This window comes from Rattus rattus, chromosome 2 (assembly GCF_011064425.1).
Source record: "Rattus rattus isolate New Zealand chromosome 2, Rrattus_CSIRO_v1, whole genome shotgun sequence".
Lineage (NCBI taxonomy): Eukaryota > Metazoa > Chordata > Mammalia > Rodentia > Muridae > Rattus > Rattus rattus.
The window spans coordinates 165,279,628-165,304,686 of NC_046155.1; the positions used below are offsets into that span (position 1 = coordinate 165,279,628).

At 52.9% G+C, this 25,059-nt stretch overlaps 3 protein-coding genes and 1 long non-coding RNA gene across 8 annotated transcripts in view; 2 read left to right on the plus strand and 2 right to left on the minus strand.

Annotated features, from left to right (window-relative positions):
- Positions 1-2,395, minus strand: part of LOC116892302 — a 22,005-nt gene extending 19,610 nt beyond the window's left edge. The window contains exon 1 of one of the 2 annotated variants that reach the window (XR_004386940.1): positions 2,310-2,395. This is a non-coding gene — a long non-coding RNA (uncharacterized LOC116892302). The remainder of the gene's footprint in view (positions 1-2,309) is intronic. The other variant, XR_004386938.1, reaches the window with a different exon arrangement.
- Gapdhs (glyceraldehyde-3-phosphate dehydrogenase, spermatogenic) overlaps positions 1-7,050 on the plus strand; it is a 14,562-nt gene extending 7,512 nt beyond the window's left edge. For 2 of the 3 annotated variants that reach the window (XM_032893918.1, XM_032893917.1), the window contains exons 3-11: positions 197-293; positions 487-593; positions 3,673-3,763; positions 3,847-3,965; positions 4,317-4,398; positions 4,682-4,833; positions 4,964-5,126; positions 6,664-6,761; positions 6,860-7,049. In XM_032893918.1, coding sequence (XP_032749809.1) covers positions 197-293; positions 487-593; positions 3,673-3,763; positions 3,847-3,965; positions 4,317-4,398; positions 4,682-4,833; positions 4,964-5,126; positions 6,664-6,761; positions 6,860-6,932 — 982 coding nt within the window. In that variant the 3' untranslated portion in view covers positions 6,933-7,049. Of the gene's footprint in view, positions 1-196; positions 294-486; positions 594-3,672; positions 3,764-3,846; positions 3,966-4,316; positions 4,399-4,681; positions 4,834-4,963; positions 5,127-6,663; positions 6,762-6,859 lie in introns of all 3 variants that reach the window. The other variant, XM_032893916.1, reaches the window with a different exon arrangement.
- A 169-nt stretch (positions 7,051-7,219) lies between these two features.
- On the plus strand, positions 7,220-9,121 carry Tmem147 (transmembrane protein 147). The gene is made up of 7 exons (XM_032893919.1): positions 7,220-7,481; positions 7,554-7,623; positions 8,111-8,170; positions 8,257-8,393; positions 8,536-8,620; positions 8,712-8,833; positions 8,919-9,121. The coding sequence occupies exons 1-7, from the start codon at positions 7,405-7,407 to the stop codon at positions 9,040-9,042; spliced, it is 675 nt and encodes a 224-aa protein (XP_032749810.1). The 5' UTR covers positions 7,220-7,404; the 3' UTR covers positions 9,043-9,121.
- Positions 9,122-11,577: 2,456 nt separating this feature from the next.
- Atp4a (ATPase H+/K+ transporting subunit alpha) lies at positions 11,578-24,099 on the minus strand. 2 transcript variants are annotated; one of them, XM_032893921.1, is made up of 22 exons: positions 24,088-24,099; positions 23,853-23,993; positions 23,696-23,755; positions 23,048-23,251; positions 21,511-21,624; positions 21,042-21,294; positions 20,489-20,757; positions 19,685-19,883; positions 19,257-19,366; positions 19,046-19,180; positions 18,537-18,729; positions 17,479-17,654; positions 16,481-16,617; positions 16,274-16,397; positions 15,985-16,153; positions 15,731-15,885; positions 14,075-14,198; positions 13,657-13,802; positions 12,404-12,537; positions 11,993-12,094; positions 11,808-11,899; positions 11,578-11,649 (listed from the first exon to the last, which is right to left on the minus strand). In XM_032893921.1, exons 1-22 carry the CDS (start codon positions 24,097-24,099, stop codon positions 11,621-11,623), a joined length of 3,078 nt encoding a protein of 1,025 aa, XP_032749812.1. In that variant the 3' UTR covers positions 11,578-11,620. The 2 variants fall into 2 exon arrangements, with proteins under 2 accessions (XP_032749812.1, XP_032749811.1); XM_032893920.1 differs by having other exon boundaries at positions 16,247-16,397.
- Positions 24,100-25,059: the final 960 nt, after the last annotated feature.

Below are 25,059 nucleotides of genomic sequence, written 5' to 3' on the forward strand. Positions count from 1 at the left end.
TGTAACTCTAGCAATAAGTGAGGCTAGAGTAAGAGTGAAGTGAGGACGCAGCCTTTACCTACTGAGCTGTCTCCCTATCCCCTAATGTCCACCTCTTAATACCCCCAACGTTAACACTTGGTAGGACACTGACACCATGGCATCCCTGTCACTCTGGTTCTCATAGCCATTTCCTTTTGTGTTCCTGATTGGACAGATTTGGACGCATTGGTCGTCTGGTGCTACGAGTCTGCATGGAGAAGGGTGTTCGGGTAGTAGCAGTGAATGACCCATTCATTGATCCAGAATACATGGTGAGTGGAGGGAAGGAGGGAGGGAGGGAGGGAGGGAGGGGGGGCACTTAAGTTGGGGAGAGGATCCCAAGAGCTATCTAGAAGGCTCCTGGCTGCAACGCAGAACCTCATAAAAATCTTGCCCACAGTGGGGATTCGTCTAGGGCTGCTCACTCCGCAACCTACGACCAGGCCCTCGCTCTGTCTACTGCAGGTGTACATGTTCAAATATGACTCCACACATGGTAGATACAAAGGAACCGTGGAACATAGGAATGGACGACTAGTTGTGGACAACCTTGAGATCAACGTGTTCCAGTGGTAAGGACAGAATGTGACACCATGGCTCCACCATATGTGTATACTGTTTAGAAAGAGGGTCTCGAAAGGTCTCTGGCCTCTAAAACTCTTCAGAACACTCATCTTCAAGACGGCCCATGGTTCTTAAATGTTTTATATTTAACGCACATCTGCATGTGTTCTCTGTGGCATGAGTTCACTGTGCCTCGTCCCCTGCTTCCTCTGAGTCACCAGCCACCTCTCTGTGGTAACTGAGCCGGCTCCTACCCAGTACCTCTGAGCCAAGGCACTACTCCACCCTCTCCACTCCCCTCCCCAATGCTCCTGCCCCAGCTCTCGGGGTCCCAGGAGTCCCAGTGTGCGTCTCTGTCTCATCTGCCACACCTGCTTATCACCTCTGGGGACGCTGGGCTGCACCTCTCTCACCCCAGCGAGGCTGACTTCCTAGTGCCCATCTTACATGGCTTGTGTTGATGGTAACAACATTTGTTAACAGATTCAGACCCTGTATATCAGGCAGTAACATGCCAGGTGTGGGGTGTACACTTGTAACTCTTGCATTTGGGAGGCTGAGACAGGAGGATTACCTCAAGTTCTAGGTCGGCCTGGAGCTATACAGTAAAATTCTGTCTCAAGGAAAACAAAAGAATACAAAAGAACCAGTATAAACCGGTAATACCTTAAGATACTTTACTAACAGAGACACAAGCAACCCTCTGTAGCCCCAGGCAAGGTCTTCTCCTTAAGCAGGACACCGGTTCCCTTTAACTTGCTGAAAAGGAGGTGTGGCAGTGTTTGGAGGAAGGTTGAAGGTAGAACTGGGGAGAATAGAGGCTGTTTGCCCTGAGTTTCAAATCATTGCCCCAAAAGCAATTCCAGAAGCTTTCAGTCACCTCAATCCTGCACCTGCGTGCATGACATCAGTCCTGCCTTCCTCCCTTGCCTCCACACAGCGCCCCAACTCCCATATTGCTAAAGAATGACCTGTGACAGCCATACTTTTCAGTTCTGAATGCTTGGCTGGCCAAAGTAAACAGTAAACAGCAAGGGGTAGAGAGGTAGGTAGAGAGCTGATAGATGACAGGTAGTAGACAGACAGGTAGGTGTGGGGGTGGGGATGGGTAGATCTGGTTGAAGAGACAGGTGATGGATGGGTAGATAGATGGATGGATAGATAGATGATGGAAGGAAGGAAGGAAAAAAAGAAAAAGAAAGATGGATGGATGGATGGATGGATGGATGGATGGATGGATGGATGGCAAGCAAAACGTCAAACCAGGTGCACAAAACATCTGGTGGAAATCGACTGTGGATACTCCAGTAAGAGTTAGTTCTCAGGCAGGGCTGGTGAGGCTTCTAAGTAAAAATAAAAATAGCAACAGACGGTGATGAGACATCGCTGCAGTCAGGGGCTCCCAACATCCAGCAGATACTGACTTAAGCTGAGGTTTCGGTTGGTGCTCCTGATTAAGCTTCCCTCATGGCTGAACCTACAACCTCTCTCACTAGCAACACTGCGTACCATAGGATAAACAGTGGTAACCTCCACCCTTAGGAACTGTATTTTTACCCCCGGGATAGTTAACATTCCCTCCTCTGCCTGGGTTTGAAGGGAGGCCAGCCTGACTTCCAGAGCCAGCTTCTCAGCAATCCCAGCCAGCACAAGACAACTTGGCAATATAATACACAACACAGTTGCCTTCCCGACCAATGAATGAATGAATCTTTGGAACAGACCTGCAGGCAGGAGGGGCCATGCCAAACTCAAGTCCTATTACAGGAACCACCGAAGAACTCTCAACCTGAAAGACAAAAGCGGGTGTATCAGATAAAAGTGACTTGGGCCAGATGACCACCGATGTGGGCTGACGAGGCAGAGGGAGCAGAGCCCTGTGGCTAGAAGGGGGGGAGAGCCTATGAATTCTTTTATTTCCACACTATTCCTAACCGAGGACAGAACCCAGGCCTCGGTGGCCTGCTACCTTCACTGCCTGACAGTGGCTTCTTTGAAACATGAGCACAGTAGTATGCTGGTGTTGGGGTGGTTAACAGTTTTCTACAGACAAAAAACTCAGACGGAAGGCAGCTCAGGGCACGTATGTAGAATGACTAAAACAAAGAAACTGAGACCAGGAATGAAGCTCAGTAGTAGAATACCTTCCACATATAAAGCTCTGGCATCAGTCCTAGGCACTACAAAAATTAAATGGATATGCATTCACTGGGGTTGGAGAGACAGCTCAGCAGTTAAGATCACAGATTGCTCTCAGAGCACCCCCCAAGTCCAATTCCGAGCATGCATAGGTGGAGTACCTACAGTATGGAACTATCCAGAGGAGAGCCAGAAGCAGTCCTAAGAATGAATGTCCCTGTGACATGGTAAGTTCCACGAGGGACAAGCCCACAGATGGCAGTCACAGAGACTGCTTGCTGGACGCAGGTGGAAAACAGCAAGGATGGGTGTTTGATGAGTTCCAGATACAAACATTTGTCAGAACATCAAGGCGAAGCTGGTCATGATGGTGCTTGTGTAATCCCTGAGCTCAGGAACCTGAGGCAGGAAGATCGTGGAAGACACAGACCACCAACCAACCAACAAAACCCAGCGAAAACTTAGGCTGATAAAGAGGAACAGAAAGCCTTTCTCTGGCTTTTCTACTGTCGCTGACTGGTCCCTGCTGTGCACAGATGCTTCAGCTGTAATCCTCCTGAGCTGTCACCTGATGTGTCTGTGTGATGAGAGGCTAAAAAGGGCTCACATGAGACGGTCAGAGCTGGAAGTCAAAGGGCAGCATCGGCAGCCTCACCATCTTGGGAGTCTATGCTCTGAGCATGTGATTGAAACGGCTGTGGTTCTAGTCTGACATTTGTGGGGATGGTTCCTGCGGGAGGTAAGATGTGAAAGTCTTGTCTAGACACAGCAGGGTATAGCACATAAGAAAGGGAGAGTCATTGATATGGGCTTGCAAGACGGCATCAACTTGGAACAGGTAGGTATATGGAGTCTGGGAGCAGGTGTTAGCACATCAGGTACCAAGACCTCTGGCTGGCCTGAGACCCAAACAAGGAAAACTGACATAGCCTTCCCACCACTCTGCAGCAAAGAACCTAAGGAAATCCCCTGGAGCTCTGTAGGGAGTCCCTACGTGGTGGAAGCCACAGGTGTATACCTGTCCATAGAGGCAGCTTCGGTAAGTGAGGAGGAGTGCCCAGGGCTGTCTGGGAAGAGGGGGCAGTGGCGCTTGGAGACCCTGACCTTGTATTCTATCACTAGGGGCACATTTCATCTGGTGCCAAGCGTGTCATCGTCACTGCACCTTCCCCCGATGCACCCATGTTGGTCATGGGTGTGAATGAGAAGGACTATAACCCTGGCTTCATGACCGTTGTCAGGTACCAGGGATGACAGCCATCTTCCAGCAGACTGGGTGGCAGCAGACATGGCAGGACTTAGCACTGGCCCAGCCCCAACCCCACTACATCTGTGATGTCTTTCATATCACCTTGCTCCTGCTAACCAGCCCCTAAGTCTCGAGTCATGTCAACTTCACCCTGCAACGACTAGGAGTGCTCAGTATCTGAGGACATGCCTAGGCAGTATTCCGCAGTGGCACCTCCAAGGACAACCCCAGGGAGCCCTCCCACCCCCATTCTCACACCTCACAGAACCAGACCTGGTAAAGTGAGAGTAACAGAGAAGGAGTGTGGCTCTGCCACTCACCTGGCATGCTGTCGCCCTTTCAGCAATGCATCCTGTACCACCAACTGCCTGGCCCCCCTCGCTAAGGTTATTCACGAACGCTTCGGGATCGTGGAAGGGCTAATGGTGAGCTTGGGTAGGAAGGACGGCAGGGAAAGCAACCCCTTCTTCCCAGGCCTTGTGTTAGGCATGGAACAAGCAGGGAGGGCAGCTTGGGAAGGAAGCCCATAGTAGAGACACCTTTTGGATTACTTTGAGAAGGACGGGCACTGGCCTCCAGGTACCCTTCCCGTGGTCTGTGGTGATTGTCTTGGTAGCCTCCATACACCTAGGCCACCATCCCAACTGCTAGAAGAGGAGTGAAGGTTAGGAGCAAGAAGACTTCATATTTGTCTTCTTGTTCCCCAAGACCACCGTCCATGCCTACACGGCCACTCAGAAGACAGTGGACGGGCCATCAAAGAAGGACTGGCGAGGTGGCCGAGGTGCCCACCAGAACATCATCCCATCTTCCACTGGGGCTGCCAAGGCTGTAGGCAAAGTCATCCCAGAGCTCAATGGGTATGGAGATACAAACCAGGAACCAGGGTGGGGACACACCCTAGGGAAACCTCACTGGCCCCAAGGCATGGTAGAATGGGAGCAGAAGACCCTGGGCTCTGACTCCCACCCTTACTCTGAAATTCTCCAGGAAGTTAACAGGAATGGCATTCCGGGTGCCAGTCCCAAACGTATCAGTTGTGGACCTGACCTGCCGCCTGGCTCAGCCTGCTTCCTATACTGCTATCAAGGAGGCTGTGAAAGCAGCAGCCAAGGGACCTATGGCTGGCATCCTTGCTTATACAGAGGACGAGGTAAGGACTGAGGAAACCCTGGGGGAAGCTCTGGGGAGGGACTTGGGGAGTCCCTTTCACCAATATCATGGGCCAATATAAGACCTGCAGACCATCTGTCCATGGTGTTTCACACCCAAAGAGTTGGGTCTTTGAGTTCTAGGCCAGCCAGGACCATATAACCAGACCCTGCCTCAAAATACAGAAACACAAAACCTGCAGGCCTGGGAAAGTGTCTCCTGCCTCAGTGATTGACCATATGCCTCTTTGATCTAACAATGCTGCTCTTCTGTACCACGGTGACTGGGAAGTCACTCATGTAACCCGTAGCTCATACTGTCCAAGACAACAGATTTAAGAGCTAACTCATGCAGCTTTCACCACCTACCCCAAGCCTGGCATTCAGAAGGTTCTTAACACACTCCTCCTGAACGGAAGACTCCAGTTCTTATTTTTTTAATTCATGCTCAGGGGCTAGGCCAGGTCAGACACCTTTCCTGAACACAGAATATTTAGAAAGTGTCATCTGCTAGGTGTGGGGAACAGGCCTTTAATGCCAGTACTCAGGTGATATAGAGTCAGTAGATCTCTGTGAATTTGAGGGCAGCCCTCTACACAGGGAGTTCAGGGCTATAGAGCAACCCTGTAAAAAAAAAAAAAAAAAAAAAGAAAGAAAGAAAAGAAAAGAAAAGTCACCTCTGGGGTTGGGGATTTAGCTCAGTGGTAGAGTGCTTGCCCAGCAAGCGCAAGGCCCTGGGTTCGGTCTCCAGCTCCGAAAAAAAAGAAAAAAGAAAAAAAAAAAAAAGAAAAGTCACCTCTGCGCCTCCACCTTGGTGAAGCTCCCCTGCATTGTCCCCTGCAGGTCCACTCTCAAAGGCTATGATGTCATTTGAATAGGTCAGATCAAATCAGCCCAATGCCAACCTCCTCTGTCCCCCATGTCCTTAAGGGCTACAGCCTTCAAGGTCTGTGTCTGTAGCTCCTTCCCTCTGCTCCTAAGACCATGCCATCCTAAGGCTCTCATGTCATCCACTGCCCCATGTAATGTTTCCTGGAACAGCATTAGGGTATTGTGACCTGGCCCCTCATGTACGTGTGCAGATGCACAGGGAACTTGAAGGTACATCAGGTACAGGTGATGCACATGTGGGGGCATGAGACTGATGTCTTCCTCCACTGCACTCTGCTGAGTTACTGCGGCAAGATGTAACTGCAGCTTGACAGCTAATACAGTTAGCCATCTTGTCCCAAGGATCCTCAGTCTGGATCTGGTCTGCTGGGCCTGTAGGTGTCTATCACCCGCCCAGCCTCTACATGGGTTCTGGGGATCCAAACGCAGATGCTCATGCTTATGTAACAAGCACTTTTAATCACTGAGCACGCCCCTGTGTCCCTGAGACAAAGGTCCCACCTACCTTGATCACATCCTGTCATCAACACAAAAGATGTCTCTGTCCAGTGTGCCAGACAAGTGAATGACAATGTGGTCTGAGAGTCGGAAGTCTGGGTTCCTGGAGATCCTTGCTCGACTACATTTATCTTTGAAATTGTCACGCAGGTGGTCTCCACGGACTTTAATGGCGATTCCCATTCTTCCATCTTTGATGCTAAGGCTGGAATTGCCCTCAATGACTACTTCGTGAAGCTTGTTTCCTGGTAAAGGGGAAAGAAGATAGTGGGGGTAGGTTGGTTTCTCTCTCTGTCCCTCTGTCTCTCTCTCTCTCTCTCTCACGCCTTCTTCCTCGCCTCCCCAGGTACGACAACGAATATGGCTACAGTCACCGGGTAGTCGACCTCCTCCGCTACATGTTTAGCCGAGAGAAATAAAGGCCCCTCCTTGCTCCCCTGCGCACCTCGCGTACCTGCCTTCAGCTCCCCCTCAAAAGAGGGCGCACTTCGCGCTGCCGCCGGGTCAACAATGAAATAAAAACCAGAGTGCGCACAGCTTTGCCCCCTTGTCTCTGCGCCGATCACCTTGCGTTCAGGGCCCGCTTCAAGGCGGCGCTTGGCTCGGAGACCGGTGGGGGAAAGCAAGCACAACGCTGCGGGAGAGGGTAAGCATTGTCGGAACAACGGTCTTCAAACGCGTTGGTCTCTAGAAGCCCCAGCCTCAGGGCTGGCGCAGGGCGCTCTGACGTCACGGCGCGCGACGTACCAGGCCGGACTACAGTTCCCATAAGGCCGCGCCCGGGCCGAGGCAAGCAGGTGGGCGCCAGGTCCCGGTGCTGGCGAGGCCGACCAGAGGAGACGCTCCGCCTGGTGAGTCCCGCACTGGCGGGACCGGGTGGCCGGCGTCATCATGACCCTGTTCCACTTCGGGAACTGCTTCGCCCTCGCCTACTTTCCCTATTTCATCACGTACAAATGCAGCGGCCTGTGAGTGCAGGGCGGGCGTGGGGCGGAGAGGGTGCGGGACCCGGGCCGACCCCTCACCGCCGGCTTCTCCAGGTCTGAGTACAACGCCTTCTGGAAATGCGTCCAGGCCGGGGTCACCTACCTCTTTGTGCAGCTATGTAAGGTGAGGGACTCCGGGACTCCGTGACTCCACGTGTCTGGTCTCCAGGCATTCCAGATCTCAGGGACCTGACTCTGCCTCTGTCACCTTCCATAGGACCACTCTCGAGACAACACTTAGGGAGTATGCACGAATACCTTAGAAGGGATGCAAGCCCTGATGCAACTTTTTCTTAGCACTGTTGTAAAATGAGAAAACCTCTTAGAGCGATATTTCACCCACAAGGTGTCACTTGGTGCTGCCTATGCTACGCATGCATTCACTTTGGCATTTCTAGACATCAGATTCCCCCGTGAACTCTTAGACTTCTAGAAACCAGGCACCTGCCCTCTATCTCCCCAGATCTTGCGATCTTGCCACTTACACCTAGAATGACCCTCAGAACTCAGCACCGTGTCCTCTACTTGCACACTCACTTTCCACAATATCCATGTAATTTTGTTTTTAATCTCCCTCACCTTCCGGTGACCTTTCTACTTTCTGATCTCAGATGTTGTTCTTGGCCACTTTCTTCCCCACCTGGGAAGGGGGCATCTATGACTTCATTGGGGTAAGTCAAACAAGGGAGGGGAGAGGGAGTGCAGGAGTGGGTTTTCCTGGGCCCTGTGTTTACTCGAGCCTCTACCTGACCCACAGGAATTCATGAAGGCCAGTGTGGATGTGGCAGACCTGATAGGCCTAAACCTTGTCATGTCCCGGAATGCAGGCAAGGGGGAGTACAAGATCATGGTTGCTGCCCTGGGCTGGGCCACTGCTGAACTCATTATGTCCCGGTGTGTGGAGAAACTTGGAGGCCAGACTTCTGGGAGAGGACAGCTGGGTCCCACAGGGGTGCTGAAGGGAGTTGATCAGAGGCTGGGTGCTGGGGTTGGGGGAGTCTGGGTACTAGAGACTGCCTCCCTTTGCTTTCCTCAGCTGCATCCCTCTCTGGGTGGGAGCCCGAGGCATTGAATTTGACTGGAAATATATCCAGATGAGCATTGACTCCAACATCAGTCTGGTATGCAGTCTAGCCCTATTCTCCCTTTATGCCGTTAGCTGCCATACTTCTCGCAAACGCTTGGCCCCAACTTCCCATTCCCTCCCTGCAGGTCCACTACATTGTTGCATCGGCTCAGGTCTGGATGATAACACGCTATGACCTGTACCACACCTTCCGGCCTGCTGTTCTTCTCCTAATGTTCCTTAGTGTCTACAAGGCCTTTGTCATGGAGTAAGCCGGGTGGGGTGTGAGCTGGCTGGGTTCAGATGGGGGTGTGTTTTCTCTTTCCTATCCTCATTGTGACATTTCCCCACAGGACCTTTGTCCACCTCTGCTCCTTGGGTAGTTGGACAGCACTGCTGGCCCGGGCAGTGGTGACAGGATTGCTGGCCCTCAGCACCTTGGCCCTGTATGTTGCTGTTGTCAATGTACACTCCTAGTTTGGCATCCCAGGGGTTGGCGTACCTTTTCATCGCCTCTCTCCAGATTTTAGTGAAGTAAACAGTGTTTGGAAAAGTTTTTGGTACGTCCATTTCTCTCTCAGAAACCCAATCCTCGGACTTAGGTCCCACAGAGCCTGGCTTCAGAACCAGGTAAACAAGGTGGGATGTTGGCCAGTCTTCCTGGTTTCCCCATGGGAGCCTGGGGGGCTCGGTAATCATTGAACGGGCTAAAGAATGGACACACTAGAGTTCAAGAGGGGGATTTGGGGTAGAGGGGAATTCTTCCTGTTCTTACAGCTTGGCCTGAGCCCTCTTCTATGTAGAGTCGTCCCTAAGCTGGTTACCTCCACCTTGGCAGCCCCTATTTCCTCACCCTAGTCCGTTCTCCATGTGACAGCTAGGGGACCTCATATAAAACCTGTCTAACTCGGTCATTCTCCCCTTGCACCTCTCTGTGGAGCTTCCTGGTAAAGGTGACAGTAGGTCATGCCGTTTGCCCTTGATAATTCCAGAGCTGCTCCTTGGGATGATTTCCCTAGTCAGATTTCCACCATCTTTCAAGCCACAAGGCCACTCTGAAGGGTTCCTCAATTCTGAGCTTCTCCATGCTTCAACTAGTCCTGCAGCCTTCAGATTAAACCCTGGCCTAAGTCTCTCGGTACGTGTATGGGGGTTTGGGGGCATGGGAATTCTAGGTCAGCTAGTCAAATAGCTGTTGAGCCTACCAAAGTGGATACTGTCCTGGATGCTCACTCTCCGCCACTGTGCTTGTGCCCTTCCTGGTTCCAGTGGGCTAGGCTTTTGCCCTATCCGCTACCTAAGAAGAATGTGTCAGAACTGAGACCTTGATAGAAATCCTACTGTCTTAGAGCGCTTCTTCACCTTGCTCCCAGCGTCGTCATACCTCCCACCCTACTGGGAGGGCACTGAGGAGGAGGACAGTTGTCACATCCCTCTTGCACTGGGCTTTAAGATGTTTGACCTTAGACATAGGAAATGGGATCTCCTTTAGGCTCGCTATGATAATCTGTTTACAGAAGGCACAATTCCTATCGGATGGACCTACCTCCTTCCCCACCCGTCCTCCGTGCCAAGCATCCCCAACAGCTTGTGTACTGAGAGTAAGGGAATAGCCTTGACTTTGTGTGGTCAGGAGGTGAACAGGATGCACGCTGTGGAGCAGTACTGGGACCTCCATCTTGTGGCCTGCCTGTCCCTTCATGGAACTAATCAGTGCCCTGATGGAGAAGCCCAGGCTGTGATTAGAGGTCTCAGTGGAAGATAGGGTTTATTGAGACACAGAAACTATCTTACTCAGCTTGTAGGTGGGGAGGCTCAGCTGAGATCTGACGGACCAGTTAGTGGGACAAGCAAGAGAAAAAGAAGTGCCTGGGTATAAGAAGTGCAGGTATAAGGGCCAGGCTCCTGGCAAGCATCAGACTGTTGGTTCCAGTTTAACCGGGCTTGAGACATAGTCTAGTAGCAGCAACTAAAGCTGATAGTCGATACATTGACCAGGGCAATGGTGGTTCTACCAGAGTTGGTTTGGGGTTTTGGAAGCTGTCCATGGTGGTGGTATGGAAGGACAGGAACTAGAAGGCAATAGTGGAATAGCCCCTAAGCAGGGGTAGGAAAAGAGCTCGAAGCCAAGCAGTGAGCTGATTGGTTTTTGTTGGTCAGTAGGAGGCGAGTGGGAGATGTCAGGTCAGTCAGGGGCAAGAGCATTCACCCTTCCTAGGGAGTTCTACCCTGCTGTCAGTGAGGCTGGACAGCAAATGGGAACAGGTTGAGAGTGTGGAAAGGCCAGTGTGGGTCACGTTAGTCTAGCAGGAGCCTGGAGACAGATGGGCATAATGGCCATGAAACTGAAGTCCTCAGGGCTTGAGGGGTTAGGGCTGAGGATAGACAACAGGAAGAGAATCCCAGGCCCGGCCAGGGAGAGAAGCTCCAGACAGGAGAGAAGGACAGATTACCAGGAAAGGGAGTGGCCAGAGGGAAGGGCATTCCCAGCAGCTACAGGAGTTGGCTCTTCAGGAGCGAGGGCTTTGTGGGGGAACCTCCATAATTTGTAAGAACACAAGGGCACAGGCACCAGCACACAGAATCAGCGAGGACCCTGTGGACCATGGCAACCCGCTGCTTGGTGTGGAAGTCTGGGCCCCTGCACCAACTTTCAAAAGGCCCTGCAGACACTGCAGCCCCGAACTTCAGTCCCTGTGGTAGATTTGTGGGAGGTCAAGGCTATTGGTAAACACTTAAGACGATGCAGGTGATATGACATGGCTTTATTACTGTCCAGCAGAACATGAGGGATTTGTAACAGAGCCCCACACAACCCTCTTGTCCAGATGGAGTCCTTGAGATGGACACACCTCCACAGGAGCTGCCAACCGCTGTTTAGCCCCTCCCATCCCAGTACTTTCCTGGGTGTGGGACTATGGAGTGAAAGGGGTAAAGGGTAGAGTCCCTCCAATGGTGTCATGGGCTGCAGAAGTGGGCACAGTTCCATAGGGCTGGGGACAGATTACACGATGTTTTGTCCCAGCTGATAGTGGATGGAGAGGTGATTACCCCTCTAATAGTAGAGTTCCTGGTCCCACCAGCCTAGAGGAGAGAAAACCCAATGTTGGGATGTACAAGCAGAAGGGCTTTGATTTAGAGGGCCCTTTGGGCTTGAAGTCATATGTGAAAGGTCAGAGGTCAGAGAGCTGCTCTAAGAACCATTCAGGCCCGACCCCCAGACCCCCAGCCTCCACACTCACTCCCTGGGCAACAGCGAACTCCAAGTTTCCGGATCTCATCATAGACAAAGATGAGAAGGCCAAAGGGCATGGGGACCAGCCACCACTGGAACCTGAAGGGCGGGAGAAGGGAAGGCAGGTCAAGGCTGTCCCCTGGTCAGTGTGCTGCATCCCCCACCCTTTGCCAGTGCCCCGCAGCTCCTCACCGGATGGGCATGAAGTTGAAGATGTTGGGCATCCCTGGGCAGTAGCACAGGAAGCAGCCAATGCAGACCTGAAACACGATGGCGATCACCAGGATCCTGTTCCTGTTGGGGAGAGAGTCTCAGACAGGCTGGGCACGGAGACAAACCAGCCACTGGAAGCTAGAGGAAGGAGGGACTTGGGGAGGTCCCAGACCAGCGACTCTGGAATGGCCGTCCTTAGGAGCAGGAGCTGGGCCTCTAGGCCTCAGCCCCTGGGTTAAGATATGGAACTGCCCGGATGACCAGCTAAGGCCATACTTCCATGGTTTGTAACCAGCTCACTACGTGTGATGCTGGCATTTGCTGTTGGGGAGCTGGTAGAATCTGGAACTGGGGACTGGGTGGGGGCAGAGTTGGGCCTGCTGGGGACACCTGAAGAATCCCTGCTGGAAAGCGGAGAGGCGGCGTGTCTTGCGGATGAGGACATCAGCGATCTGGCACATCTCGATGCTGATGAAGAACACGGTGTAACAGGTGTACTGCTGGTACAGACGCTGACCAAATGTCTGCAGGCCGGGAGGGGACAGAGGCAGCCTGAGCCTAGGTGTAGAGCCTCTGCAACCCATTGCACACCGAGGTCCCTGACTCCCCTCTCTACATCCACAGGCTGGGCTGCAGGACCCCGGCATTGAGAAAGGCTTAGCTATCTGAGTCTGAACTGGCAGATAGACCGTGAGGTTTTCTCAGGAAAGATTTTCCTGAAGACCAAGTAAGGAGCCTGGGAAAGGGAATTGGAGGATATTCAGAGAAAAGTGACGGGGACCAAGGAGCAGTAGAGAGGAGGACATGGACAATAGAGGATGTGTGTCCCACATGGGGTCATCTGCTATATATGCTGTTCCTTCAGCAACGCATTGTGTTCGTGCATGCATGTGTGCGTGCATGCATGAGTGACTGTGTTCTGGCTGGCCTAAAACTCAACTATATAAAGAGCAGGCTGGCCTGGAACTCAGAGATCCACAACTCATCTCAATAGCTGTAGGTGTCACCTGGGCCCTAAGTAGCCATTGTAACATCTCTCATCCATCCAGTAAAACATCAGAGTGGCAGGTGTCAGACTGCCCAGAAGGCCCCACTCCCAGAGTTTCTGACCACAGGCCTGAGAATTTGCAATGAATTTTGAGATGCTGTAAATTCAGAACAGGTTGAGAAGAGAGGCAGTGACAGGCCATACAGCTTGTGGGATTGATGTGGTACCTTGAGTCCAGGCTAGCTCCAGGCTCCGCATTCTTAACTGTGACGGTGTGGCTTTGGGGAATTTCTTGCTCTGTAGCCTGTTACTCTTCAAAACACACTAAACACAGCTGGCCACAGCTGGCCACAGCTGGCCACAGCTGGCCACACTGCCCTTCAAGCCTTCAGTGAAACAGGTGGCACCCACCAGAACTCTGTGTGAACGACATTACTAGGAAAATGACAGCAGAGGGCCACTTGAACCTGAGATGAAGTGGTTAGGACAGCAAGAGGGTCACCTCTCTCTGGGAGCCTCAGAAGCAGAAGGTGGAGCCAAGAGTGGTGAGAAAAAGTCTCCCAGCAACCACACAGGCAGGGTGGGAGTGGCAGACACTCTAGCTGAACTGTCAACAATGGTGCCTGGGGGTGGGCAGGAGGAAGTGGGTGCTCACCCATTCCTGGCCGTAGCTGTCTTGAAGATCTTGTAGATGGTGGTCCTCCCATTGTGGTCGCAGCCCCACACACAGCAGAGGGAACCAGCCCTCCTGGGCCATGGCCGTGAAGTAGTCAGCAAAGCCGGCAAATGACTGAATGGCACCTGGGGAAGGCGAGACACAGGAGTGTAGGCTCAGAGATGGAGACGTAACACAACCAAGCACACACACAGTGCAGGGACACAGGACCAAAACACAAGACACATGTACATGCAGACAGGAACAGACAGAACCCCAAAAGACCAAGACACCCTGAAACAGCAGGGTCAGAGTTACACACTCAGACCAGAGAGGCCACCATGGATAGGCAGGGACATGCGGCAACCAAGCCCCAGAACCCTAGCCAGGAAGCCCACAGCAGGTCCACAGGGCTTACCAATCTGAAAATAGGAATAAGCAGCCAGGGGTTCATTGACCAACCGGTCCCGCCTAGGGTTCCGTGGGCGCAGGTGCATGATGTCACTCTCGGCCTTTTCATATGCCAGGGACACAGATGGAAACTAGCCGGAAGCAGAAGGAAGCAGCAGGGCTGAGGGCAGCCTGGGCCACTGACTCCTTTCAGTCTGAAGCCAACCCACACAGACACACACAGACACACACAGACACACACACACACACACACACACACACACACACACACACACACCCCCTACCTCTAGGGAAGACAGGGGAAGCCCTGCAGTGGCCACACAGCCACACTGGCCTGACAATCTGGGCCACTTGACCTCTGTGTGCAGGGCGCATGTCTGGGTGACACTTCCCTACAGATGTATGCCTTTGGTGTGTGTTTTGTTTAAGACAGGGTCTCATGTAGCTTAGGCTGGCCTTGAACTCCTGATTTCCCTGCCTTTGGTGCACATCACCACGCTGGGCTAATGCCTGCTTTAACCCCACGAGCTTTGGCCCTTTGGCTGGTTCCCTCTTCTCCCTTGCCCCTTTAGCACTCTTCCTCCTCTTTCTCTGTATTTTGTCCTCTGGTGCTTGTGGTAGTCCAGTCTGAGGCATCTGTTTCCTGTTGCTATGACTTTCTTTTCCATTCTCTCTCCCTTGCCCCTCACCTACCTTTTTCTCCGAGGGCTTTGACTCTGAACTTACTATGTAGCCCAGGAAGACCTCTAACTCTGGGGTCCTCCTCTGCTTCCCAAGTGCTAGAGTCACAGGCATGTGTCACACACCAGGCCTTACGCTAGTCACTCTCTTCCCCCACCGAGTGAGTGTGTGTGTGTGTGTGTGTGTGTGTGTGTGTGTGTGTGTGCAGGCGCATGTGCACATTCTCAAATGCACTCTGTCCCCTCCCCACTCCTGTCTGTGATGAGTGAAGGGACAGTCACTGCTGGGTGGCAGCAGACTGGACTGATCAGGTGCACCAGCCCTGGGGAACAGGTTGCCTGAGCTCAGATCCCAGCTGGGACCACTAATTAGCTGAGGGACCTGGAGCAAGCCACTCAGCTTGTCTGCCTCAGTCAGATGATCAGCAAGATTGGGGAGAATCCCAAGGAAGCCCGGCCTGAGGGCAGTGATGGGGACATTAAGCAGATTAGCTGCATTATCGTGGGCCCAGCTGAGTCAGCACTGTGTAAATAGTTGAACACACCTGTGAAGGGGCCCATGTCTGCTGCCTTCGGGGTGCATCTGTGTCTGCTGTTGGATGTCTGTCTGTTACCATATGTGACTAGATACCTATGTCCGCAAACATCTCTACTTATTCTTGGTTTGTCTGTCTGTCTGAGCAGGGTCTCACTATGTAGCCAGGGCTGGCCTCAAACTTGAGATCCTCCTGTCCCTGCCTGTCTCTCACATGCTAAGATTACAGGCATGCACCTAATTGATACCTGTTTGTCTGAGTGTCTGTGAGTCTTCTGAATCCATGGTTCTCTCCCTGTCTACCTACCTGCTAACCTCTGTGTCTATTTCTGGATGCCTGTTGATCTAAAAATAATTATAATGATCTTGTCCATTGTGTCCACCCATGAGTGTGTATGCGTGAGGGCACAATGGGGTGGGGCACCCAGGCATCAGATTGGAGACTCACGATATCTGTGCAGAGTTCTATGAAGAGAATGGTGATACACCCAAGGGGTAGGGGCACACTGACAGTGATATAGATAAGGTAGGGTGTCAGTTCTGGAATGTTCTTGGTCAGTGTATAGGCGATGGATTTCTTCAGGTTGTCAAAGATCAGTCGGCCTGTGGGGGGCAGAGCAGGTACCTCAACCTCCTCCCAACCCGCTTCCCCCTGAGCGCCCCTGCCCCCACGGCCTGCCCCATCCCTAGCAGGGCACTGACCCTGCTCCACGCCCGTCACAATGGAAGCGAAGTTGTCATCCAGCAAGATCATGTCAGCAGCATTTTTAGCAGCATCGGAGCCAGCAATGCCCATGGCTACACCAATGTCAGCCTTCTTCAGGGCTGGGGAGTCATTCACACCATCCCCTGTTACAGCCACAATGGCACCCTGGGGGCAGTAGGTCAGAGGAGTCCGTGGTTAGAAAGACAGCCACCCAGGGCCAGCCTGGCCCATCTGCCACCCTCCTCATCAGGGCCTCACCAGTCGCTGACAGCTCTCCACAATCACCAGCTTCTGCTGAGGACTGGTTCGAGCAAACACCATCTCAGGGTGGGTGCGCAGCGCCTCCACCAGCTCAGACGGGTCCATGTCCTTCAACTGCATGCCATTGATCACACAGGCCCTGGCATCCCTATAGGAGGAAGAGCGTCTCACAGGGCTCTCAGTCAGTGTGGGTTGTGAGGAGAACCACGGGAAGGGCTGACCGTTGCTTACTTCTTATTAACCTGGTCTACGGGCATTCGGAGGCGGGCGGCGATGTCTTCCACTGTCTCGCTGCCTTCCGAGATGATGCCCACACTGGCTGCGATGGCCTTGGCTGTGATGGGATGGTCACCAGTCACCATGATCACCTGTGGAAAGGCCAGCACACCCTTCACCCCTTCAGATCTGAGCAGTGTCCCCATTCTCCCTGGTAGCTATCTGTCGACCCAATCATTTGGCAAGCAGGACCATCTGCTGTGCCTAAGACAAAAGAGGCAACTATCCCAGTCTTTACATAGTTCTAGTGCGGGAAGATAGAAGTATACAAGATAAGCAAGTGAACTAACTGTAGCACATTAAGAGGGGGAAATAAACTCAGGGAAAGAAGTAGTATCTTGATTGTGTACAAGAAAACCTCACTGAAGAGGTGGCATATGAGCTGAGACCTAAAACTGAAAGTTGGCCATGTGGAGGTGTGTAGGAAGAGCATTTCTGGCAGAAGGGAGAATCAGGGCAAAGGTCCTACGGCAAGAATATGCCTGAGTTGCTGAAGATACAGCGCCCTAGAGGCGTAAGAACCAGATAGAGGGCTCAGTGGCTTGCCCCCATGTTGCTGGTTGGAGTTCCCTGGCCTCGATTGAGCAAGTAAGCCCAGATGTAGCCAATCAAGGTATTCTGTCCCCCAGCCACCACAGCTGGTTTGGGGATGAAGATGGGACCCAATGGAGCAGGGCAGGTGGGAGTTTCAAATTAAAGCTGCAGGGAGTGGAAGCACGTTGTCATTTTTGCACACTCATGCTGAAGCACTGCTTGAGATCTAAGCCAGGAGAGAGAGAAAGGAAGCTAAGACATGAAAACAACATCTCCCCAACTACACTGCGCTCCTGCATACAGTTTAGACGTGAAGCATCCTTCCCCAGAACTTCCGTATCATGAACCAATGAAGTTGAATCTGTGACAGTTACAGGTGGTTTTCTGTCACCTGCTGTCCTCATCCCTAGCTGGCATACCCGGATGCCTGCCGTACGGCATTTGAGCACAGCATCTGGAACAGTGGCCCGGGGAGGGTCAATCATGGATACAAGTCCCGCAAAGCAGAGGCCACTACTCGGAAAGTTCATGGCCTCCACATCAAAGGTGTAGCCAGGCGGGTAGTCCTTCTCATTCAGGTAGAGCTGGCAGAAACCTGACCAGAAAAACGGGGACATGAGAGGCTGGGCAGAGAGCGTGCTACCAGGGCCAGCGGGGTCAGGAATTGGGAAATAACCAGGCCCCTGGATGACAGATCCTGAATCCATCCTTAGCCACCCCACTGGGCAGACAAGGAGTCTGAGATTTAGGGCCAGGAATGGCCTGTAATCTGAGCTCTTGGGAGGTAAAGGTAAGAGGATCAGGAATTCCAGGCCAACCTGAGCTACATGCTCTTGTTGGGAGGGAGGGAAGAAGTCAGCCAAGCAAGCTCTAGAGGAAACATTTCTTTCAAAGCTAAGAGAAAAGCAAAATTAAATAATGGGTCTTTGCCTCCCATAGTTTCCAGGGGTTTGGGAAGTTTGAGTGAAGACAAAAATTGGGTAGGGTCAAAAGTAAGGATAAAAGAGGGTCATGGTGGCCCACTCCTTTAATTCCACACTCAGGAGTCAGAAACAGGTGGGTCTCTGAGCCATCCTGGTCTACAGAGTGAGTTCTGGACAGCCGGACTGCATAGTAAAACTGGCTCAGAAAACAGAAATCAGGACAAGGGTTTAGGGGATGTCCAGCATGGAGGGCAAAGAATATGAACGATCAAGGGGTCAAAAGGGCACTGGATAGTAAAATAAAGGCAAGGGTCAGAAAAAGAGGGGACACGGGTCAAGACTGACACAGAAAGGGAAATCGAGGGTGAGAGCTGGGACTGACCAGCCCCTGGAGGTTCGCAATCACACAGTCTTGCCTAGCATGCGCAAGGGCAAAAGGCCGTGGGCTCCATCCTCAGGACCACATGACCTTTTGGTCAGGTCCGGCCGGGAAGTTTAGAGGGGTCCATGCCCACCCTTCTTGACACACTGCCCCATTCAATGGCAGCTCTCACCAAGAACGCGTTCGCCTAGGCCTCCCAGGCTAAGGTAGGCTGTCTGGAAGGCCTCACGCCATTGCTCGTCCAGGGGCAGCTCCTGGCCCTTGATGAGGATGGAGCTGCAACGCTCCAGCACGCGCTCTGGGGCGCCCTTCATCACCAGCAAGTGCCGGGGGTCGCGCGGATCCTCCAGGGTGTGAATGGACAGCTATGGGCGGAGGGAGAGGCGGAGCTACGAGCTGGACCAAACTTGGAGGGGCGTTAAGCTTGGCCATGTGTGAGGGGCGTGGTTAGATGGGGTGGGGCCTGAGGGTGTAGGGTCCTGCATAAAGCAAAGATGCCCCTCTGCTCTGCCTAGGGACTGTGGGTGGGGCTTGATTGGAAGGGAGCTCGCATGTGGGCGTGGTCTAGTAGTATGTGGGCGGGGTTGTGGGCTGGATGGACTAGGAATTGAGGCTCCTCAAAAGATAGACCGCCCACAGTGAGCGTGGTCTGTTGTGGATAAGGCTCAGAGCTCAAAGCACCTGAAACTTGTTGGTGGAGTTGAAGGGGATCTCGCAAACTTTGGGGAAGCGGTCCCGATAACCCATGGCGTTGCCCAACGTCAACTCCGAGAACTTGAGCAGCGCAGTCTCAGATGCGTCTCCGATCACTATGCGCTGTGAGCAAGGTCCAGTGTGAGGATTGAAACCGGAGACTCCAGACATCACCCTCTAGAATCCCTGGGTCTCTCACCTTGGGCACTGGCACGGCGTCCTGGCCAGACTTGAAGGCAGCGCGGTTGCACAGCGTGAGCACGCGGCACAGCGCCCGCCAGGTCTCCGACGATTGGTCGAACGTTTGCCCTGGAGACCAGATGTCTGGGCTGGGACCTCGAGGGAATGGATCCCACAAACCAGAGCTGCGCCCTTCCTACTGCATCCAGGCTGAACCGGGTCCCCTCCCCAGGCATGGATAGTACACCATTTCCATTTCGTATCCCAAGATAGAGCTTTCTCCAAACATCATATAGAGAGCCCCCTGAAGACCAGATTCCCTTCACAGACCTGTCCCTCACAGGACCTAAGACCTGCCACCTCTCATTAATGCAAAGCATGTCTCAGGCTCCCCATCAGACCACCAGCTGCATCCAGTCCTTGCGCTTTCTCCTCCCACCCCCACACCTGACTGGTCTTCTGTGGTGTCTGCCGTGTGGATATGGTTGTCAAACCATAGATGAGACACCGTCATGCGGTTCTGAGTAAGAGTTCCTGTCTTGTCTGAGCAGATGACTGACGTGGAACCTAGGGTCTCCACTGCTTCCAGATTTTTGACCACACAGTTTTTACTGGCCAGCCTCTTTGCTGTCAGTGACAGGCAGACCTGCGGATAGATGGAGGGATACAGGTATGGCCAGGCCCTGCCACCAGTCTCCTTCCTGTTCTACAGCCGCCAAACTTTGAATGCAGGATTCCTCTTACCAGAAAAACAAAACAGACTTGTTCTCTCCAAGCTGTTTGCAGCCCATGCCTTCCCCAGTATCCCCAGATACTCTCTCTGAGATGTCCCAGCTCACATCAACACAATGAAAATTGAAAAATGAATGTCTGAGCCTCGGGGTTGGGGATTTAGCTCAGTGGTAGAGCGCTTGCCTAGCAAGCACAAGGCCCTGGGTTCGGTCCCCAGCTCCGGGAAAAAAAAAAGAAAGAAAGAAAGAATGTCTGAGCCTCACTTCTCTGGGTGAATTCTGAGCCTGGGCTGACTTCCCACAGTGACCTTATCTTGCTTGGTCCACTACGGTGTCTGCTCACCTATGAGCTCTGGCTTGTGACACAGGGCCAGCCCAGAGCAGCTTGGTACATGCTCACTGAATGGATGGATGATTTGGGGTGGGGAGGTGAACGGATGGATGGATAGGAGGGACATTGGTGGGATGACTGAACAAGCAGCTGTCTGCTCCCTGCACCTCCCTCTGTCTCCCTACTCACCGTGACAGTAGCCAGCAGCCCCTCAGGCACATAGGCTACCACAATGGCCATGAAGAAGACCATGGCCCGAAGGAAGGTATAGCCGATACACATGGCCACCACAAAGAATGTGGCACCGAAGAGGATGGCCAGGCCAGCAATGATGTCCACAAAATGTTCGATCTCGATCGCGATAGGAGTCTTCTCGTTTTCCACACCCGAAGCCAGAGAGGCGATGCGTCCAATGATGGTGCGATCACCGGTGCTCACCACCAAGCCCTGCGCCGTGCCTGCAGGCGCAACAAGAGGAGAGCTCAGGGTGAGTTGGGCAGCATCAGAAAGGTGCTCTGGGGGTTTGGGGATTTAGCTCAGTGGTAGAGCACTTGCCTAGCAAGCACAAGGCCCTGGGTTCGGTCCCCAGCTCCGAAAAAAAAGAAAAAAAAAGAAAGAAAGAAAGAAAGGTGCTCTGTGGTGGGGAGTCACGTGGCATGCAGCACGCAAAACAGAAAAGGAGCTATCGCGGAAAGTGTGGAGTCTGTGTGGCTTCAGGACAGGCTAACGGTGCTTCACAGACCCTCCAGACACATGGTGGAGAAGAAGGCGATGTTGCGGGTCTCAAGGGGACTCTCGTGTGTACACTCAGGTGAGCGGGTCTGCGGTTCAGACTCTCCAGTAAGCGAGGAGTTGTCCACCTTGCAGCCCTGGGCTGACAGAATTCGGATGTCTGCTGGGACGCGGTCCCCGCCTTTCATCTCTACCAGGTCGCCCACCACAAGCTGATCCGCGTTGATCTGGAACTTATCCCCGTCTCGGATCACGGTGGCTTGCTGTGGGGCGGGGCAGGATGATAGTAGAAGTTACTTAGCGTGGAGATATAGGGAGGTGAAAACTGGGAGGAGCTGGAGCCCTGGCAGGGGAGATGGAAGCCATCAATAAGGATAGATCGGGGCTGATGGGATGGGCCCCCTGGAGATGGCAAGAGATGGCCCGAGGTGTTTTGGGGATTGAATCTGAAGAGAGGGTTAGCGGCCTGAAGGACCCACCTGGGGTACAAGATTCTTGAAGCTGGCGATGATATTTGTGCTCTTGAACTCCTGGTAGTAGCCAAAACAGCCAGTGACCACAACCACAGCAATGAGTGCCAACGCCAGGTACAACTGCAGTGAGACACACCGATTTTAAACGTAGGAGTCAGGAGCCCCCTCCCCAAGGCCACCGTTCTGCTTCAGAGTCTCCTGGGGTTCTTGGGGTCACCTCCAGGATGTCCTCAATCTACTGGGAAGCCTCATGTGCTGTATCTGCAGTCCAAGCCCTGGCCCCCATGTTCTACAAATGCCACATTCACTTGCCTTGTGTCTTCTGTGTCTTGTGTCTTCACACCTAGACCCATGGTCCCTGGTTCCTGATCTCTATGTCCCCATATGGTCCTTGTTCTGTGTTTCTTGATCAACTCCCGGCTCCCCTAAGTTGTGTGTCTGCCATGCTTCTTCCTGTTTCTGTGCTCCATGTTTCATATTGGTTTTTTTTTTCTAAGCCATATGCCACCCTATGACAGAGCCAAACTATTGGCTTTGTTGTGGCTTCCTTTTTTCTTCTACTACCCTTTCAATCCCCTAACACTAGCTGGGAAAGAGAAAAAAAGATAGGGGGAAAGGGAGCATCCTTATCATTCGATGACTTCCTGCTGACTAGGGGCATCGAGTTCCTTGGGGGAAGTTTGATCTTCGTGGTCAGGACATATCTAATTTCTTCTTATTGTTGTTTCTTGTTTGCATAGGATTTAACAAACCACAAACAACGGCATCCAATACAACCACCAACCCCCCACAACCATGCCTCTCAGGCCCAGCATTTATACACCCTCTGAGAAGTTCCCAGAATTCCAAATAATCACACAGCTATCTGCTGTTGACGAAATCACGCCCCTGCTAGAGGGCAGAGCAAATCCTAGTCAGCTGCTGTGGACAGTCTGAAGCAGCCCCATGTCCCACACCTGGAAACACATTCTCATACTATTTCTGTGTTCTTTAAAGAAAGCAAAATTCTCACTGCACCGTGCCCTTGCGCACATTAGACCCTGCGTCATCTCGTGCTGCTGTGTCTGTGTCTGTGCTGCAGACCTAACATGTCTTCATTGGTACCTCATGTTCCCCAAAACCAAGACTGTGTACCTCTCACTACCAGCGCCATGTCACTTGACCTAGGGCTTTCAAGCCCCTTTCCAGGGTCACACATATCACCTGTGTCCTCTGTCTGACCCTGACACACATCAAGTCCTCTGTACACCTCTGTTCCCTCCGTCAGCGCTTTTATATCTACTGTCTGTGTCTCTGTGTGCTGTGTCTGGTGTTGTGTCTCATGTCCTTGGTCTGTCCTGTGTCCTCATTTCCTCCCCTTCTTGGATCTGTTTCCTACCCTCCCTCAGTGTCCCTTATGACCTACGTCCTCAGGTCTGTCCCAAGGTCATCTGTCTCCCAGGATCCATGTCCCAGAACTGCTTCTGCTCCCTCATTCTAGATCCCGTCTGCCTTAAGTCCTGGGCACTTAAGTGTCCCCGTGCCCGCCCTACCCTCCACTCACATTGTCATCAGTGGTCAGGTCTCCCTCGCTGGCCTGAATTGCAAAGGCAATGAGGCAGATGGCCGCAGCCACCCACATGAGGCACTGCAGACCACCTGCCAGCTGCCGGGCGAACTTCACGTACTCGGGGGTGCCTCGAGGTGGCCGGAGTGCATTGGGCCCATCCCTCAGCAGCAGCTCAGCTGCCAGACTCGCCTTCAGGCCCTGGGAACAGGCAGAGTAGTCGTGGCAGAGGCTACAGGGCCTTGCCCTCACCCATCTGCTTTGGTCTCCCTCGGCCTTTCTCTTCTTTTTTTCTCTCCTTCCCTCTCACCCCCTCCTCTTCTCTTCTTCCCCTTCCTCTCTTTCCACTCTCTCCTGCCATCTTTCTCTTCCTTTCCCGCTCTCTCTTTACCTCTCCTTTTCTCTCTCTCTCTCTCCCCCATCTCTATCTTCTCCCTTGCTCTCCCCATCCCTCTCCCCCTTTCTCTGTTTCTCTGCATACGTCTCTTCTCTTCGCCATGTCTCTCTTCCTCTCTCTCTCTCTCCTCCATTTATTCCCACTCCTCCCACACACATTGCTCTGTGGTGATTCTCTCACCTTTCTCTCTCGCTGTTCCTCTTTCCTGTCCATCGCCCCCTTACTATGCCCACCCACTCCTAGCTCACCTTGGTGGCGCTGGTCTGGTACTTCTGCTCCAGCTCAGACACTGACAACTGGTGGTCATTCTGGGGGATGATGGGACAAGACACTCACTGTCTGGCTCTCACCGTCCCGTCCTGCCCACTGTCCTGGCTTCCGGACCCCACCCTCCCCCATGCTCACCATCTCCATCTCCTTCTTCATGTTCTCCAGCTTCTCCTTCTTCTTGCCTCCCCCACCTCCCGCCTTCTTCTTGCTCATCTTGGCAGCCATGTCCCCACCAGGGCCAGTCCCCAGTTCCACTGAGTATAATTCATAATTCTCCTGGGGTTGGGATGGAACAAAGGAGGTGTCAGATACCACCGGGAGTTCTGCCCGCCACCACTTCCAGCCACAAAACCCCCCAGATGCCACTCACTGCCTTCCCCATGGTGGCTGGTGCTCTGCCCTCTTTGGTCTACAGAGCCTACTAGGATCTGGGCCAGGCCTGATATACCCAGTTGGGTGAGGGTGGAGCAGAGCCAGCTGATTACAGCTGATTATGAGACTCCTTGGGGTAACCTTCAGGCTTGGACACTTTCTACTGAGCTGTTCCAGCCTGTCCAAACCCCATAGCCACCTGTCACTCAGATCAGGAACTGATGGGCTACAACAGCCACATAGCAACAAGAAGAGTAGCAAACATGGAGCTCTCACTTCATGCCCACAGTGTGAAGAGGGGCTCTCATACATACACTCACTGAACCTTCCAGAAACCCTCTGAGGTGAGGAGTACCCATTACCAGTAGGGAAATTGGAGCTCATCACTTTCTCCACCCTAGTCTAGGACAGATCATCTGCATAGTGTCCTCTTGGAAGCCCTAAAGTATTGGGCACAGTCACCTATGACATCGTATCATGTCTACCGTTGCCACCATGCGGAGACAGGAAACAGAGGCTTGTGGGGAATTTGACAGGGTCCCACTGGCATGCTTAATCACTGGCTGCTTGCCCACAGCGCCCGATCTTTCCCCTATCCCCACCCCACTCTGCTCAAATAAACGGTGGCACACATTGAGGAAAGGCTGTATCTAAGGGGCCCCTGGCCTGAGCTGGGTGTCAGGTGTCAGGAAGTGTGAGAGACCATGATCCCAGGCAGGGATCCTTGGGGCAGCAGTGGGGAAAAGGTAGGACCTTTGATAGGATTTTGCACTGGCCTCCCATAGTGGCCATGTCTCCAAGGGCATGTTGATAAGACTATCACCTTAGTAATGCCTCCTTGGGAGCAGGTCACCTGGGGAAGTAAAGGGTAGGCAGCCTGAGTTCCGCAATACTCGCTTGGCTGGCTGACTCCAGGAACCCCAAGGAGAGACAGGCGTAGTGACAGCCACTGCAGTGAAATCCCAGGAAC

Bases quoted from the DNA above. Each gene is read 5' to 3' on its own strand.
- Tmem147 (XM_032893919.1), top strand. From the start codon at position 7,405: ATGACCCTGTTCCACTTCGGGAACTGCTTCGCCCTCGCCTACTTTCCC. The intron at 8,394-8,535 runs GTGTGTGGAGAA...TGCTTTCCTCAG, and splicing joins GCTGAACTCATTATGTCCCG to CTGCATCCCTCTCTGGGTGG. The intron at 8,834-8,918 runs GTAAGCCGGGTG...ATTTCCCCACAG, and splicing joins TACAAGGCCTTTGTCATGGA to GACCTTTGTCCACCTCTGCT.
- Atp4a (XM_032893920.1), bottom strand. The intron at 19,367-19,684 runs GTGTGGGGGTGG...TCTGGTCTCCAG, and splicing joins CACCACAGAAGACCAGTCAG to GGCAAACGTTCGACCAATCG. The intron at 11,900-11,992 runs GTGAGGAGCTGC...CCCGCCCTTCAG, and splicing joins TTCAACTTCATGCCCATCCG to GTTCCAGTGGTGGCTGGTCC.